The sequence below is a fragment of the Durio zibethinus genome, chromosome 28, assembly GCF_047325235.1.
Source record: "Durio zibethinus cultivar Kanyao isolate XHJ-2024 chromosome 28, ASM4732523v1, whole genome shotgun sequence".
In the NCBI taxonomy this organism is placed as follows: domain Eukaryota; kingdom Viridiplantae; phylum Streptophyta; class Magnoliopsida; order Malvales; family Malvaceae; genus Durio; species Durio zibethinus.
In genome coordinates this window covers 4033247-4051000 of record NC_143189.1, presented here as the reverse complement: position 1 = coordinate 4051000, position 17754 = coordinate 4033247, and the positions used below count along the sequence as shown (strand labels likewise).

Genomic DNA, 17754 nt, shown 5'->3' with positions numbered 1-17754 from the left:
GGAGTAGAGTAAACGTGACACGTGGCGAATCATTTAAATAAATGCAAATGGCGAGCTATAAATATAGCTGTCCACAGTCGCTGTGAAGGTGACACTGGGGTTTCAAAAAACATTAAATAAAAAATATTTTTGGATATTCAGGCTTTTAATGCTGGATGTAGACTTGGCTTTGCCCTTGCCTTTTTTTTTTTTTTTTTTTTTGGAATTCCTTCAATTACTGCACTATTATTTTTAAGCATTTTATACTTTTATTTTTTCACTCTTTAAAACAAAAAATATAATACATAGATATTAAAAAATTTAAATTTATAATATTAAATAAATAAAAATAAAAAATACTTAAGATAGGACATAAAAAGTATTATATATTAAATAATTAAGATTTATATTTAAATTTTATATTGTGAATTTAATTTAATTATATATTGACACATTGATTTATATGTTGGTATTATTATTAAGACAGATGAATCAAAGCCTTAAAATTATTAGAACTCTGACCCGGACACCCTTATCCTCTATTTAATTAAAAATGATAACAATAATTATTAAGACGATTTTCTGATCTACTCCATGCAACAATACCACACTCACTCATGGCTTTTGCTGTGGAAAAATCACAATAAAAATGTGACTTCAATCCCAATTATAAATTAGGAAGAAACAACAATGCGAGATATGTAAAATATATATATAATAAGACCACGAGATCTAAAGTTTCTATATATTTCCCAGTAAGCAGAAATCAAAACCTGTATTTTTCAATTTACAAGAATCAAAATATTTCATTATAGAGTTACAATTTATCTCCAATCAATGTTCATAAAGAGAGAAAAGAAAAAGGATTAAAATAATGCATTGAGATCAATCCTAGGCTTCTTCACAGCCAAGGTAGATGGAACAAATGCATTGCAGCGAGGGCACCTGGGATTTGTCTTGGAAGCTATCACGTACAGCAAGCAACCAGGGCATGCGGCTGCGAACATTCTTGGTGTTGATGAAGATGTTGCAGCAGGCAATGAAGGTGGTGATGATGAACGCTTTTTCATGGTTTCTTTTTCTGCTCTTTCCAGGGCGTGTTTGACCTTGTCAAGAGTACAGACACTTTGGTAAGGGCTTGGACTTGAAGACTGGAGCTTTAAGTCCAGGGAAGTCATGTCTTCAAAGAAGTTAATTGGGGGGAAGTTCAAGTCTTGAAGCTTGGATTCTTGAATCGAATTTGGTAATTGATTCTTGTTCTTTCCATCTGGAGAAGAAGATGCTGATGCCGATGCTGATAATGGTGACTTTGGTAATGAGTTGCATCTTTGGGTCTGTACTTTCCCCGGCTGCATGGTAAGGAACAACACAGAACCAAAAATTGCATGGACCATGAACCACAGAGAAGAAAACTTCAATAAATAAGCAGGTAGGAAGATAGTAACATTTCAAAAAAAAAAAAAGAATACCAACGGCAAAATCAAAATAGAGAATTATCTCTGTATTAAATACTCTGTTATGAATTCAATAAATATTAATAGTGACCTGAAAAGTTTACATGGGATATAAAGCAAATTAATTGTGAACTGAAATTACACTGCTACAGAGAATTAAATTGACATAGATGAGTTCTTGGGATTTGTTTCAGGAGAAAGAAAGATATATCTGAATTTTTCACCTTGAATTCAAGATCTATTTCTTTGGTTGCAGCCTTTGACAAACTTCCCAGCAAGTCTTTTGTCATCAAAATATCTGAATTCCCAGCATGAATCTGAGGCTGTTCTTCTATGTGCCCATTCAATACCCTCACCAATGAACTACTCACTTTTGCTGCCATATCTAAGCTTTCACCCACAGTCCCAACAGCAAAACACAGCACAAAAAAGGGTAGGCTTGAGAGAAATGCGAGAGGCAAAGGAAATTGAAAGCAAATAAAAGTTTAAAATACAAAAATGTAAGATTAAAGAAAAGTCTACTTCAAGAAAGTTAAGGTCCAATTGATTGAAATTAAAAATCCTTTTGGACTAAATTATGAATGTGAGTGATGATGAAAATGCCAAATTTTGCATGATATGACAATATCATCCTTATGTGACCCAGTAAAATACTGTAAAGATTTCATTACATTGGTAAGGATGACATAGACTTTTCAACAATCTTCGATTAATTGGTGTCATAGGAGTCAAAGAATGAAGAAAAATTAGAGAGCAGACATTAATGGAGGCATTTAATGTTCTTTGTACTCTTTTGTTTAACAGGCTCCCCCTGCCCCTTGCGTGAGAGATGCGTCAGGTATGCCCTTAATAAGTCTTGGGCAGATTTTATTTTATACTTCAAGATTGTCACGGGGTACGCACATAAAGCACTCAACCATTAAAAGCCAGCCACATCCTTTTCACAAGTTCAAAGGTCCTAGCCAAATATGTTGAATTCTCATTCTATCGTATTGTTTTATGTTTAGTATCTTGGTTGGTATGAATGTCACATTTGAAAACATGAAATTTCTCGTTAATGCAATTGTTTCATGCGTATGAATACAATTTTTTTTTCTATCTTCACAATATCTTTGTAAGAAAATCATCTTTTTTTTCCTTTAAAAAGATTACCCCAAAAGAAAGAAAATGATAGCACTGGTAAAACAATCTCTTAAACAATGTGTCACTTCCAATTCGGCCCAAAAGCAAAGGGCAATCTATTACAAATACTAGAATTAAACTTTCTTGGAAAGAATTTGAGGGAAACCGAGGAATTTTTTTCTCTGGGTCTTTTGTTGTATGAATGGAACGATAGCCGTACAGCTATGAGTCAAGCAATTGGGGAAGATTTTTTGTTGTGGTGACTGATCCAGTGAGCTCTGAAGAATGGAGAACCACAGGCCTCATAAATGGGCAGCAGTTTTTCTGCTGCTTTGCGTGGATAAAGTAGACAAAGTAGGAACCCAGTATTCGCAGCAGTCTGGCATGTCAGTGGGCTCTCAAAAAGTCATAAAAAGTGGGACACCTTTTAAATGTCAGTAGGCTCCCCCATCATGGGCTTTCATACCAAGTGATCTCTTTCCTCATGGGTCATGCAAATGGGAGGGTTGCTAGTACTGGAAGTTAAATAATGCTGTTTACAACCGCTCGCTTTTGAATTAGCTTTTAGCTTAAACCAGATCCGCTTCGGGGGAAAGCAAATTTAAAAATAATAATAAAAATAAAATTAATTATTATAACGATGAAATTAAAATTAATAGTAAAATATATATTTAAATATATATATAATGATAAAGGTGAAATGAATTATTGTTAGAAGAAAAGATAACTATTTAAGACATTAATTAAAAATATAATAATGAATTATTTTTATATATTAATATATTTAACATTTAAATTTTTATTGAAATATATAAATGATTTATTACATAATTATAATAATGTTATATGAAAAACTTTAAATAAAAAATGAAAAATATAAATAACAAAAAAAGATAAAGGGTAATCTCATCTCTACACTACACATTAGAGGATTAAAAAAAAGATGGCAAAAGCATAAGAGGAAAGAAGAGATGTAGTAGAGTGGTTGATTTTCTACCGAATCCTTAAGCTTTAGTGACAATTGAAGGCTTCGGTGGGATGAAAGAAAGTTGAATTGTACCGAAACAGGTCATCCAAATAGCTTCTACTTATGATTGAAGGTATGAATCCTGCTGCATTGCGATCAATCGGTGATCTAAACGCAACCTTAGCCGTTAGCTTGATTTTCAATGTCATTATCTTTTTGAATAAATAATTTTTCCAAAGTTTCAAAATTTTGAATTATGAAATTAATATCATAATATTCTGTCACCATATCACAAATTTTGATGACGTAACTTTTGATGTGGCAGTTGAAGAGTTGACTTTACCATTTATATCTTATAAACAATGAAACTGTCAGATGTCAAATCTGTTGAGTCGCAGCCAGAGTTGCTAACGATGATGTGGTGTTCAGGTAACAAAATTGTTGATGAATAAGTAAATTTCATTATTCCAGAAAGTTATAAGTAAACAAAAAAAATAAGCAAAACAGAAACCAAATTAAGATTTTAGTTATTTTATGTAAAAATTTTTATCCCTATAGTTCGTATTACTCACTTAGAAGGCATTGGTACGGGGTTTGGATTCTAATTCAGTCTCCCATCAATCTCAAGGAGACATGTGGGCCAATTTACCTACAAAATTACAATCATCTTTACCTTGTTACAAATTCAAGGTTTTAGATTCTTAGTCAATAATTTGAAAAAATAATAAAAGTGAATCTTAAGTTATTGTTTCACTTCCAATAGTAAATTTATTTAGTCTACTGCGTGTAGTTAAGCTCTAACCACCAGTAACTGAGATTAAATGTCAATTATAACGAGGTTCCATTAGTATAAATTTTTTATTTTTTTTGTTATAATTATAATAATAATAATAATAATTTTTAATTTTATTGAAATCAATCTTATTACTCATTTAAATAGACTTTTGTTGTGAGAATGATGGTTCAATATGAGATAGAAAATATAAAAAGCTTAAGTTATTGTAATTATCTTAATTTAGCGCAGACATGGTTAGAACTTATTCAAAATTCATAATTTCATCGTTAATTCCAGAATTGTCACCATTAATTCTAGAATTGTCGGCTGAAATAAACACAGTAGGTCCACTGCACGCCAAGTCAATTTTATGTAAACCTTTTTTTTTTTTTTTTTTGGTATTTGTGACTGCTGGAGTTGAATATAAAGTTACTGCATATAAATTACTACATTCTATGTGCTAAAAATTACTCACAATCTTTTTTCTCTATTCAAATTACTGCATCTATGTACTAAAAAACTTTCGAGTAAACATGAAAAAAAAAAAGTTATTGACTCACAAAGGTTACAGTAACTTGTTTGAGGAACTGGTCAAAGGGATATTAAACGTGCATCTCAAATCTCCCTCAAATCCACATAAAATATTGGGATTAGTTTGAAAATTAATATTTCCATCAAAGAAATATAGCTTAATTATTTAAAAGTCCCAAGAATGATTTTCCTCCCTGATCAGTTTTTCCAAGCTGATTATTATTAGAAAGAAATAAAAAACCAATAGCTGAATATCACTGGAACATTTCGTGCAAGAAATCAATTACGATCGATGTATTTGACCAACTCAAGGTAAAGCAATGAAGTTCAAATGACTGTACAGCTTCTGACTCACTGAAAGTGCTGTAGAAATTACTCAACCAATCAGCCAATCTGCTTATAGTTATAGCTTATAAAATGAAAGCAATATATTGAAAACTCTTAATTATAGCTTATAAAATAAAGACAATATATTGAAGCATAGGGTTTGTTTTAAGGAAGTGCAGCAGGTAGCAGCATCAGCAGCACAGTAGCACTAGCACACCTGATGCAAAGAAAAATGCTGAGGCAATTGTTGAGATGGAGACATTCTTACAGACAATTAAATGTGCAGAGTACAGACAAAGAAGGGGATCAGGGTAAAGCTGTTCCTAAAGGGTATGTTCCAGTCATGGTTGGGAAGGAAAAGGATAGTACAAAGTTTTTAATCCACATCGATATGTTCAGAAATGAATACTTTGTTTTGCTGCTAGAGATGGTTGCTCAAGAGGTTGGCTATGAAAACCCTGGTATCCTTAGAATCCCATGCGATGTAGAATGTTTCAGAAACTTATTGAACGAGATTTCAAGGATCAACTAGTGCTACAGCTTTTTTATTTAACTAAAACTCTCTTCCCCTCCATCACTGTTTGCCTTGTTTCTGTTACTTTGCAGTGAGTTTCTAGCTGATCAGGCATTAATAAACCAAAGATTTAGATAGTTTTTCTTTTCTCCTTTTTAATGTTTTTATTCAGCAGCGGCACAAATTCAATGATACTAATTTTTGAACTGCAATGGTTTTTTTTTTTATCAAATACGTCAGAATCCCTTAACGCACGTAGCATTAACTTCAACATCTACCAAAAAAAGAGAGTACTACTTCAAACTATACAACAAATATCAGACTTTTTTGCTTATTTGACAAGTGGACATTTTATGTAGGAGAAACACCAAATTAAAATCGGAAGAACAAAGAAGTTGTACTGATCATAAGGCTATAAATTTATACACAAATTAAGAGAAAATAGATTCTTATGGTCTGGGAAAAATATTAAGTATTCATCCCAGAAGTAAAAATTATTTTGTTAATACTATCGTTATATCATGTTTAAGAAGAAAAGAAAATGGAATATTAAAAAGTAGAAAAATGTTGTTTGTTTTTTCATTAAAAAGAAAATGGAATTTTTTACAGCACAAAGCCTACCTATTCTTCATCAAATTATATACAAACGGCAACGAGATCAACTCACCTAACAGGCAATATCGTAAAAAGAAAGGGGAAAAATCTTCTTTTTTTTTCCTACATTTTCTTGTTAATAACTAGATCAGTTCATCAAGACTTGAAGGTTCTTGCCCTTGCCTGAGAGATTCAAGAACACGTTCAAAGACATCAACGTTAATGGGGATCCTCAACACTCCACTTTGCTCGTACCCATATTCTTGGGCTGATCTGTTTAGCAACTCCATGAAGATCGGGTGCCGCAGCAACTCAGAACTGACGATGAACCTCTGCGTCGAAGCCTGATCAATCCCAACGTAAACCGGGAAATGCCCATGTGGTACGTCCGATCTTTGCTTGTTGAGTTCCACCGCATCAGGCGGCTCAGATCGGAGCATTGAGTATTGGGTCAAGTGAGTCACCCTAACTCGTGACAGTCTCCGCATCAGTTTCTTCATTACCACCCTTAAAAAAAAAAAAAATCTATGATAGAGAAGCGCAGCAGAAGAAGAAATCAAAGGGAGAAAAAAAAAGTGTACTTAAATGTACATAGAGAGAGAGGATGAATCAATATTTTTTTAGCTTTGGTGCATGTGTTATTTTTAAGAGAAAGTGATGGATGGCCGCATATATATATATATATATATATATAGAGGATGAATCAATATTTTTTTAGCTTTGGTGCATGCGTTATTTTTAAGAGAAAGTGATGGATGGCCGCATATATATATATATATATATATATATATATATATATATATATATATATATATATATAACTCGCATGCATTGTGTCTCATCATGTCAATAAAGCAAAGGAAAAAAAAATAATGAAAATAAATTTTTTTCTTTTTTGAATAAATTTTTAATTTAAATGAAAGAAAAGAGTTGTAAACTTAATAACATTTTGTTTCTCTTGTAATTTTCAATTTTTTAATATCTCAATTTGAAAAAAAAAAAAAAGTTGAAAAATTTTTACTTTTATAAAAAACTATTGTATACAGATTTTTATTATAATATTATATTTGATTATATAACTGACACACTTCTTACAAAAAATTTTTTTATGAGTATTTTATATAACATCACAGTTTATAAATATTTTATAATTTTTTAAATCTTAACAATAAAACAAGCCAAATTACTATTAGAATAAATTAAAAGACTGAATTAAACATAAAATTAAGAATAAATCAATAACTAGCTAATTATATCTTATTGTATTAAACATGCTCAATTTTATTTAAAAAGATTTATTTATATAAGTTAGATAATATAAAAATATATTTGTATATTATATGCATTATAGGAATTTAGGCTTTTAATGACGTTTTTTTTAACGTTTAGCGGCGTTTATAAACGTCACTAAAAGATTTGCAGCATTTACAAAAAAGTCAATCAGAGTGTCAGCTATACACGCGTCACGAAAAATAACGACGTTTGTTTCTAAAAAATGCCGCTATATTAGCGGCATTTGAATCTAAAAAACACCACTAATATAGTGTCATTTGTATTTAGAAAATGTTGCTATTTTAGTAACGTTTTTATCTTTGAGACGCCACTAATTTAATGACATTTTTATCTTTGAGACACCACTAATTTAGCGACGTTTTTATAAGAAAAACGTCGTTACTTTGGTGACATTTGTATCAAAAAAATGTCACTAATTTAGCGTATTTTCTAGTAATAACGTCGTTACTTTTAGTGGTATTTTATGGTACAAACATCACTAAATTATTCATCTAGCGACATTCTTGAACACAAACACCGTAAAATTAAGAAATATTTTTTTAAATAAAAAATTTTTGTTAATATTTATTATTTTCATAAACGAGCTTAAATTCAAAAACTGAAATTAATATAAACTTAATTCACATTCAAATAAGCATCTAATTAACACAAAGTTTAATAATTAATATAAAAACATTCAATTTTTTTAATACATTAACAAAATAAAAATTAAAATGTATAAAATTGATGACTACATAGATTTTGAAAGTTGTCAATTGATAAAGGAATTTTTTCATCTTGGTCACTATCGTGCTTAATAACCTACTGAATAATAGCATACAATTTTTAACACTTCATTGTAAACTTTTTTTTATATTAAAAAATATAAATATTTACTAAATATAATACTTGAGTTGGTGGACTAACGAGAACAGTTTCTAAAAATTGTTATTGCATAAAATTCATAAGATGATCGAATCGATCATACAACTGTTGAAATTTTATACGTTCTTGCTCCATTCTAGCACATTCTTCCTCAATTTGTCATGCTTCTATTCTCTTTCTACTTTCAGTTGCTGAAAATGTTGTTGCATAGTTTGTAACTCCTCTCTCAATATCGAAATGTCTCGTAAAGATTGACTTGTGAAAAATATAAATTGCTAAGAGCTATGTCCATAATAGGTAGATGGTGTTAGATCCAGTCCAAGGCCTCAGACCCGTCCATGCCTTTTATTTCCAACAACTTTTATGAATATATGATTTTTCAATTCTTGCATGTTAAAGAACCATCGGATGCTACTTCAATCTCAACAGTCATTTTCTCTTTCTCTTTCGTTTTCTCCTGTAAATTAGTTATCTATAACTATCAAGTTTAATGATTAATTGATAATATGTTAAAAAGAGTAAATATTTACTTTTTGTTAAAATAGATGTTACAAATTATCACAATTTATTGTGTTTCGACATTCATGTAAGATCCATCTTTTTTATGTGTATTAAGCAAAAAAATTTCACATGTTCAATTTTACCGTCCATCTCAATCTCCTATACAAAAATATATGTTATTTGATAGGATACATATCAACCGTAACTTATTCATGCATATCATGCCTGTCAATTAAGTTTAAAAATTTCAAATAATTTTAATATATGTATTTATATTTTGGCCCCTTTATAACATAATCGTCTTAAATAGACGCAAATAATAAAAGCATTTTGATATTTCACACATATCGATCATGGCATCTAAATTCAATTATTTGAACAAGTTTAATATCATGGATTGAAGCCATTCAAATTGTTGAAAGCCATTCAAAAGTTTAATTTGTAATTTTGCCTTTTAAAGGCAAAAATAGTCCAAAATAGATATAAACAATAACTTTTTCACCTATATCAACCATAGTAACCAAATTCAATCAATCGAACAAGTTTAATATCAAGTATTGAAGCTATTCCAAACTGTTTAAATAGAACAATAACAACAAATTTGTATTTTTACCTAAATAGACGTAAACAATAACTTTTTCATGCATATCATCCGTGTCAACTAAGTTCAAAACTTTCGGTAAGTTTAATATCATGTATTGAAACTATCAAAACTATTAAAACAGAACAATAACTGTTAATTTGTATATTTACCTTTTAATGGCATAAAAAGTTCATTCATTGAAATAAGTTTAAAATCATAAACTTACTATTTCTTTTTGCTTTCTTGCAAAACTTTTTGATCAACATGTGTGGCTATATTTCTATTGCTTTCTGCTACCAATCCCAATCTGTTCTCTTTCCTATCATAAAAAATAATTACATATATGGTAAAAATACAAATATTACCAACTTAAAGCATAAAACACATTCATTATTTCATTATACTATACAAAGTTATAAATTAGTACCTCTCATTTTTTTTAGAACTAAAATCTAACTAATTGTTTATATTGTCACCTAATCACATTACGAGGTAAATTTTTCATCGTCGCTTCTACAGTAGTATTTCAATCGAAATACTTATTCTTTAAATTATGCTTATAATCTTTTCATTTCTTTTTCAATGACTTAAGTAAAAATGAAGTTGGTATTTCAAGTACAAATCTTGATTGTAATAATACAAAAAGAAAAGTTTTAATCAACAAACCAAATTTAAAATAATTATTTTTTATATGTAATTAATTATACTAATACCTCAATAAAGTTTAAAGCATCAGCCTTAACTTCTGCTAGAACTTTATGCCGGGTTTCATAATGAAAAGGTAATTTCATTCCATTATGGGCAAACATGCCTAGAAATCCAGCCAATAGTTAGGCCTCTTCACCAATTAGTTGCCTATCAAAGTTTGCAGACACTACAATACACTCTTTTGGAGTTAGTGCAAACAATTCCTTCAAAGTTGTCCGGCTTTTGGTCTTCCGTTGACCATTGTCATCAACTACAAAAAATAAAAAATAAATTTGTAAAATAGTAATACTTTTATCATTATAATCAAATTCTAAATATAGGGTATATGATACATGCATTCAAATTTAAAGTATAATCAATTGACGGGATACTATTTAAACTTGGACCTCTCATATTGTCAGATCCAATATCAGTTGAAGGGTTAAAAGTGACTGAGTTAGATTCAACAATATGTTCATTCCCCTCCAAAGGATTCAGTCCATAACTAATATCAATAGGTGCCACAGATGGTTCTGAAATAATATCTTTTATATGTATTCCTTTCAATCTACTATTTCACATTGTAGCTTACTTGTATCATAAAAGCGAATATATAAAATATATTAGTTTAGAACATATATAAAGACATTGAAAAGTTAAGAAATCATAACCTACGATACATAAAAAACATATCGATTTAATTAAATCCAAAGATAATGCATGATTTACAATATAATAAATATACAATAGCAAATGCGACATTAATTACATACAATCATTTACTATATTTTGTCTTAAACATTCGAATTACAAAGTATAGATGATCCATCATGGTTTATAAATGTCTTCATTAACATCTTTACGGACCCACTGATCGTAGATACTGAAGATATTTTCATCAAAATTTTGTTTAGCAAAAAGATAACATTCAGTTTTATATTCAACATTATCTCTTGTATCTAACTTCATATCAAATAAGTCTCTAGGTGTATTTTGAAGAATAACAAACAAATGCAATTCTTTGAGATCTTCAGAATAAAATACTTGTTTGACTTTAGATGAAAAAACATAAAGTTCATCGATGAGTTGTTGTCCAGTATGAATTAATCGAGAAAAATTTACAAGTTTAAATCCATACTGATCTTTTTTAATACCTATCGTACTATTCACATTAACCCAATCACACCGAAATAAGATAACTTTTCACTTGTCATAATAATCTAACTCAATGATGTCATTAATCATGCCATAATAATCAATATTTTTTTCTAAAAGATTTGTGTCCCTAACACTAGCATAGTTAGTAGTTAATGAAGTAACAATAACTCTTGAATTTTATGTACTTCTAAATCTCTCACGGATTTAGTGTGAAATCTAAATTCATTTATGATGAAACCTTTATATCGTTTCACAATTCTGTTCGGACCTTGTGAAAGACACTTCACTTCTTCACTAACAAGCTTTCCACTCCAAACCTATAAAAGTGAAATAAATATATATATATATGTTAATAATGTTAGTTATACCATAAGCGTTCTATGTAGATTTCTCATAATGAAAAATATGGCATTACTTACAGTTGCTCTTAACCATTCATAAAAGTTTTTTATGAACAACTTATCAAGCTCTCAAGGGTGTGATTGTCGATAATGTGCAAGAGCTCTCAAATTATTTCTATACTCACTACAAAGCATCATGATAAAGTATTAACAATAAAAAAAATAAATTATGCTTAATATAATGAATAATTTTCTTGCTAAAAAACTTACGTGCCAAACGATTCAATAGAGTCATGATGAAAAAAAACTTATTGATGTGTTTGTGCTCAAGATTTATCATCTAACTCCATTATTTCAGCTTTGCCTATTGGTTGTCTAAAACTTAAAAAAAGATAACTATAGGTAGAGTCGGTATACTGCATACTAATATTTCTTAATGGTATATTAAATCTCATTTCAACATCTTTAAAATAATGAAAATAAAATATCATACACTCTTTTGCTAAATATCTTTCAGCAATAGAACCTTTCGAATAGTGTTTGTTGCAACAATAAAACTTTAACCTCTCTAGAAACCTATCGCATAAAATATTAGTCATATATCTTTTTAACTAGAGTGGCATGATCATCAATAAAAATCTAATCAATCTATTAAACAATAATACATTTTGATAGGATATATCCATCGATAATAAACTGGCCCACAAACTTCTGCTTCATATAGAAGGTGGATAACCAAATGCATTATAATAATGAAGGAGTTTGGAGGAAAAATCTTCTTCAAATGACATACAGTAATTACAACTCGATCTTGAAATTTGTCAAGCTCTTTCACATTCATACATTTTTCACATAGAGATTTAAATATGTTACTCAATTCAATTACCACAGAAGTGACTTGCTTTGACATTGATGAACATAAAGCAATTGGAAGTAATTTTTGCATCAAAATGTGATAATCATATGACTTCAATGAAAAATTTTTTTGCTCTTTCAGATTCACACATCTCGATATATTTGACGCATAGCCATCCAAAACTTTGATATTTTTCAAAACCTTACAAAACACATCTTTTTTAGATTTAGAAATCTCAAAACAAGTAACAGGCAATCGATATTTGTCATTAAAAAGTAACTTCGGATGAAGGTTAGGGTGAATCCCCATATCAACTAGGTCAAGCTGACTCTTTAAGTCATCACTTGATTTTTTATTCACATTTAGAATTGTCTCGATAAAATTTTCACAAACATTCTTCTCTATGTGCATCAAATTAAGGTTATAACATAATAAATTATATTCCTAATAAGGTAACTCAAAAAAGATACTTTTTTTATAACTCAGACTCATTGAGGTCATATTCTTTATCGTCCTCTTCATCACTTTGAACATCAAGATCATCAACTTCAGTATCAATATCACTAACTTGTATAATATGAGGCCAGACACTTTCAAAGATGTTCCTCATTCTTTTATTTGATGGAGTCATTTTTTCATAAGTGAAATTAATATCTTTTAACTTCGATAAGATATTAGACCCATTAATGGGTAAAGGCGATCTTTTTAACTCTTTAGTTCCATCAAAAATATGTTTTTAAAATCTAAATCGATAATTATCTTCTAACCATCGATGATATCCCATATAACATAATTTCTTACCATTTGGTGACCACTTTAAATATGTTTGTATAGCACAACATGGACAAGCATAACGATCTTTTATACTTCAATCGGATAAATTCGTATAAGCAAAAAAATCATTGATAATCCATAATAAAGTAGCACGCATATTGATGTTTTTTTTATGCATTATAGGTCTCAACTCCTTCCCATAATTGCTTTAACTCTTTAATAAGATGTTGTAAGTAGATGTCTATATCATTAACTAAACCTTTTCCTCAAAAATTATCGTAGACAATATAAATGACTGTTACTTCATAGCAGTTCATAATGGTAAATTGTAAGAAATTAATACAACTGGCTAGTACTATAAGAAGTACTCATTATTTTAAACGGGTTGAATCATCAGATGTTAGTCCAAACATAATATTTCAAAGATCAGATATAAAGTTTGAAAACCTAGAATGAAATGATTTTCATGCCAAAAAATCTACATAATGCCTTAATGATCCATCATCTGTTTACTTTTCATTATGTCACCTCATTAAATCTGTAATTTTGGAAGACATGAAGAGTTATTAAAGTCTTGGTATTAATAAAAAATAGCATAAAATCTTAACAGGTTTCTTTTTTACACAAACTTCATCACCATCCTCATTTAACCTTTCATCAGGATTTTTGTCTACCCAATAAAAAATACCACATAAATGACAAGATTCTTGATTTTTTCTATCACCCCAATATAACATGCAATCATTAGGATAACTATGAATTTTCATATCTGAGACTTAAATCATTGATCATCTTCTTTAATTTTTTATAAGATTCAGGGATTTTTACAAAAGGAAACATTTATTTCATAAACTCTAATAATAAAATCAGAAAGTTTTTCATCCATTCACATAAGCATTTCAAGTGAAAAAGATGAACACAGAAAGATAACATTGAATGCTTTGATCCTTCATAAAGTTCTTCATTCATATCCTCAAGCAACCTATAAAACTTTGATTCTTTTTTTCTAGATTGTTGGTCACGTATACCTATCCTAGGTTTACCAAATTCATTATTTCAATATTGGACTGATTAAATCCATCATTTTAGGAAGAAAGATTATGAAAATATTGGTTATAAATGTTAAAAGTATCTCACAATATGCCTTCAATGTCATTTATTATAAAAGGATCATGTTAGTATTGGAGAGCTCTTGAAGTTGAAGAAATTCTAGTGGAAGACCTTGACAGTACAAACTCTCCATGAAAATATCAATTAACATATCATGAGAGAAATTCAATGCAAATTAAATATTTAAAAAGAACTTGACACATTTGCCAATCGATATTAGCACATTTCACACATGAGCATAATGAAGATGAAGCTTGAAGTTGGTGATTAGATGTGCTAAGTTTGAGGACAATTTTATTAGATCGGATAATTGAAGACGTTTACTAAAAAAAATACCTTCAATAATTTTCTCATAAATATTTTTTGAATATATTATAGGCGCTTTCAACAGAGTCATAATATAATTGTTTGAGATTATTAAAGGCGTTTACGCCTAAAAAATAACTTCACTAATTTCATCTAATTTTTATGGTGTATTTATTAAAGGCATTTTTTGTATAATACATCTTCAATAATTCTCTCATTTTTATCTGTGAATATCAGTTAAGGCGATTTTCTAATAAAGACACCTTCAATAATTTTTTTAAAAAATTGTTTGAGATTATTAAAGGCGTCTTCTGTACAAAACGCCTTTAATATTACACAAATAAAATTTTAAAGGGTTATTGAAGGCATTTATTCAAGAAAAATACCTTGACTAATTCATTTTATTTTTTGATAAAATTTATTTAAAGCGTCTTCTAGTGCAAAACGCCTTCAATATTCCATTACTCAAATTTTTAGATGGTTAGTGAAGGTATTTATGCTAGAAAAATACCTTCACTGTTTCCATTTAATTTATGTATATAATTATTGAAGGTATTTTTTGAGAACAAATGCCTTCAATAATTTTTTTAAAAAATATTTGAGATTATTAAAGGCATCTTTCAGTAAAAAATACTTTCGATATTTCAATACTCAAATTTTAAGACAGTTAGTGAATGAGTTTATTCTAAAAAAATTGCATTCAATGATTTCATTTAATTTATGTACATAATTAGTAAAGGCTTTTTTTTAGAACAAATACCTTCAATAATTTTTTAAAACATTTTTTTAGGATTATTAAAAGTATCTTCTAGTGAAAAACGCCTTCAATATACTAGCACTCAAATTTTAAGAAAGTTAGTAATGGCGTTTATTCTAGAAAAACACCTTCAATAATTTTTTTTTAACTTTGTACATAATTATTGAAGGTGTTTTCTTGAGAACAAACGCTTTCAATAATTTCTTTTTAAAAATATTTGAGATTATTAAATGTGTTTTTCAGTTAAAAACACCTTCAATATTTCACTACTCAAATTTTAAAATGGTTAATGAAGGCATTTATTCTAGAAAAATGCATTCACTGATTCCATTTAATTTACATATATAATTATTGAATGTATTTTTTTAGAATAAACGTCTTCAATAAATTCTTTTAAAAAATTTTTAAGATTATTAAATGCGTCTTCTAGTGAAAAACGCCTTTAATATCCATCACTCAAATTTTAAGATGGTTAGTGAAGGCGTTTATTCCAGAAAAATGCTTTCAATAATTTTTTTAAAATTTTGTACATAATTATTGAAGGTATTTTTTTAGAACAAATACATTCAATAAATTCCTTTTAAAAATATTTGAGATTATTAAAGATGTCTTTTTGTATAAAACACCTTCAATAATGTTAAAGGGATTTTTAAAGGTTTTTTTTTCCAAAAAAATGCCTGTAGTAATTTGTTATAATTTTTTCAAAGAATTTATTGAAGGCGTTTTTTACATAATATGCCTTCAATAATTTTCTCTATTCTTATCATGGGAATATCAGTGAAGGCATTTTTCCTTCAATAATTTTTTTTCAGAACTATCAAAGGCATTTTTTTAGGAAAAATACCTTTAATAATTTTCTATGAAAATTATTTTTTGGATTATTAAAGGCATTTTTAGTAGAAAACGCCTTCAATAATCTCCAACTAAAATTTTAAATAGATTATTGAAGGTATTTTTTTTAGAAAAATACCTTTTATAATAATTTTTATATTCATTCCCCTATCTTGAACATCGAAATAAAAAACTGTTAGTAGAGAGAATGATTAAAAGCTATATTGATCAACCAAACCAAACCCATAAACACATTTCTATCAGACTTTTGGTTTCTTTATCCTTATCGTTGTCACCGACCTTCAACAAATCAACGGTGTGCACTTCTCTGTTTATCGGTATGTCTCTATTTTTTTGTTACTGTATTATTTATATTATTCAATAGAGCTATTTTTTTTCAGTTCCTTACTATTTACATATGCATATATATTTTTATTAATTTCAACATAAGTATAGTCGTCCAAGCACCTTTCATTGCATATATATTGTTTATGTGTACTTTTTAAAAATATTATGATTTGTTGAACCTTGTTGTGTGATATTGTTTTGTTAAACGATATTATATGATATTGGTATGCTGAATCGTATACTGAATGGTTGGTTGAATAGTTTGCTGAATTGTATTTTTGAATAGTTTACTGAATGGTGTGTCTAAGCACATTATTGATTTGTTTGCTGAATAATATTGTATGATATTGGTTTACTGAATCGTATGCTGAATGGTATTTCTGAATGGTTTGCTAAAAGGTATGTCTAAGCACATTATTGATTGGTTTACTGAATGATGTTTCTTTACATAGTATGATATTGGTTGTATTTAATTACGTATAATGTTAAATTTAGACAGTAATTTTGTATAGCTCGTATAATTACGATCAAAATCACAGGTATTATGGACTCTGAATAACATCATTCTCCTTCTATTGAACATGCACAAGCCACATTTGTAGGCTAAAAAAGAAAGAGAAGGGGCTCAAATAAACACATTAAAGTGAATGACATAAAAATTCATGTTAACTTCAATCAAAGTGGGTAGCCTAGTTTGAATAAGCTGTCAAGTTGGCTACTCATATTGGAGCTGTCATCCATAGTAGGATTTCAATTACGTACACCAATTGGCGATGAGTTTCTGATGATCTAAAAGATGATATATGACAGTCAGTTATGGTATGTTTATTTAACTATTTTATAAAATTTATTAAATGATCATTACATTAAAATTCAATATGTTCATACTAATTGTGTTAAATTACTTAGGAATGGCTCGACGTCTCAATTGATTATAAAAAGATTATGTTACAATATGCTAAAAAAGTATTCAGAGACTTTAAAAGTAGATTGACAACCCAATATATTTTACCGTTGGCTGATCAAGATGATGTATTAGTTGTTACACCTGTGTCATATGTAGATGTAATAAGTGTTGAAGA

The 17754-nt window shown here is 28.8% G+C and overlaps 1 protein-coding gene and 1 pseudogene across 1 annotated transcript; both read right to left on the bottom strand.

Annotated features, from left to right (window-relative positions):
* Positions 1–710: 710 nt before the first annotated feature.
* Positions 711–1949, bottom strand: LOC111281224 (uncharacterized). Its single transcript, XM_022868889.2, has 2 exons — positions 1658–1949; positions 711–1328 (listed from the first exon to the last, which is right to left on the bottom strand). Exons 1-2 carry the CDS (start codon positions 1814–1816, stop codon positions 846–848), a joined length of 642 nt encoding a protein of 213 aa, XP_022724624.2. The 5' UTR covers positions 1817–1949; the 3' UTR covers positions 711–845.
* Positions 1950–6296: 4347 nt separating this feature from the next.
* Positions 6297–6925, bottom strand: LOC111281375 (auxin-responsive protein SAUR71 pseudogene; annotated as a pseudogene).
* Between the last annotated feature and the right edge of the window lie 10829 nt (positions 6926–17754).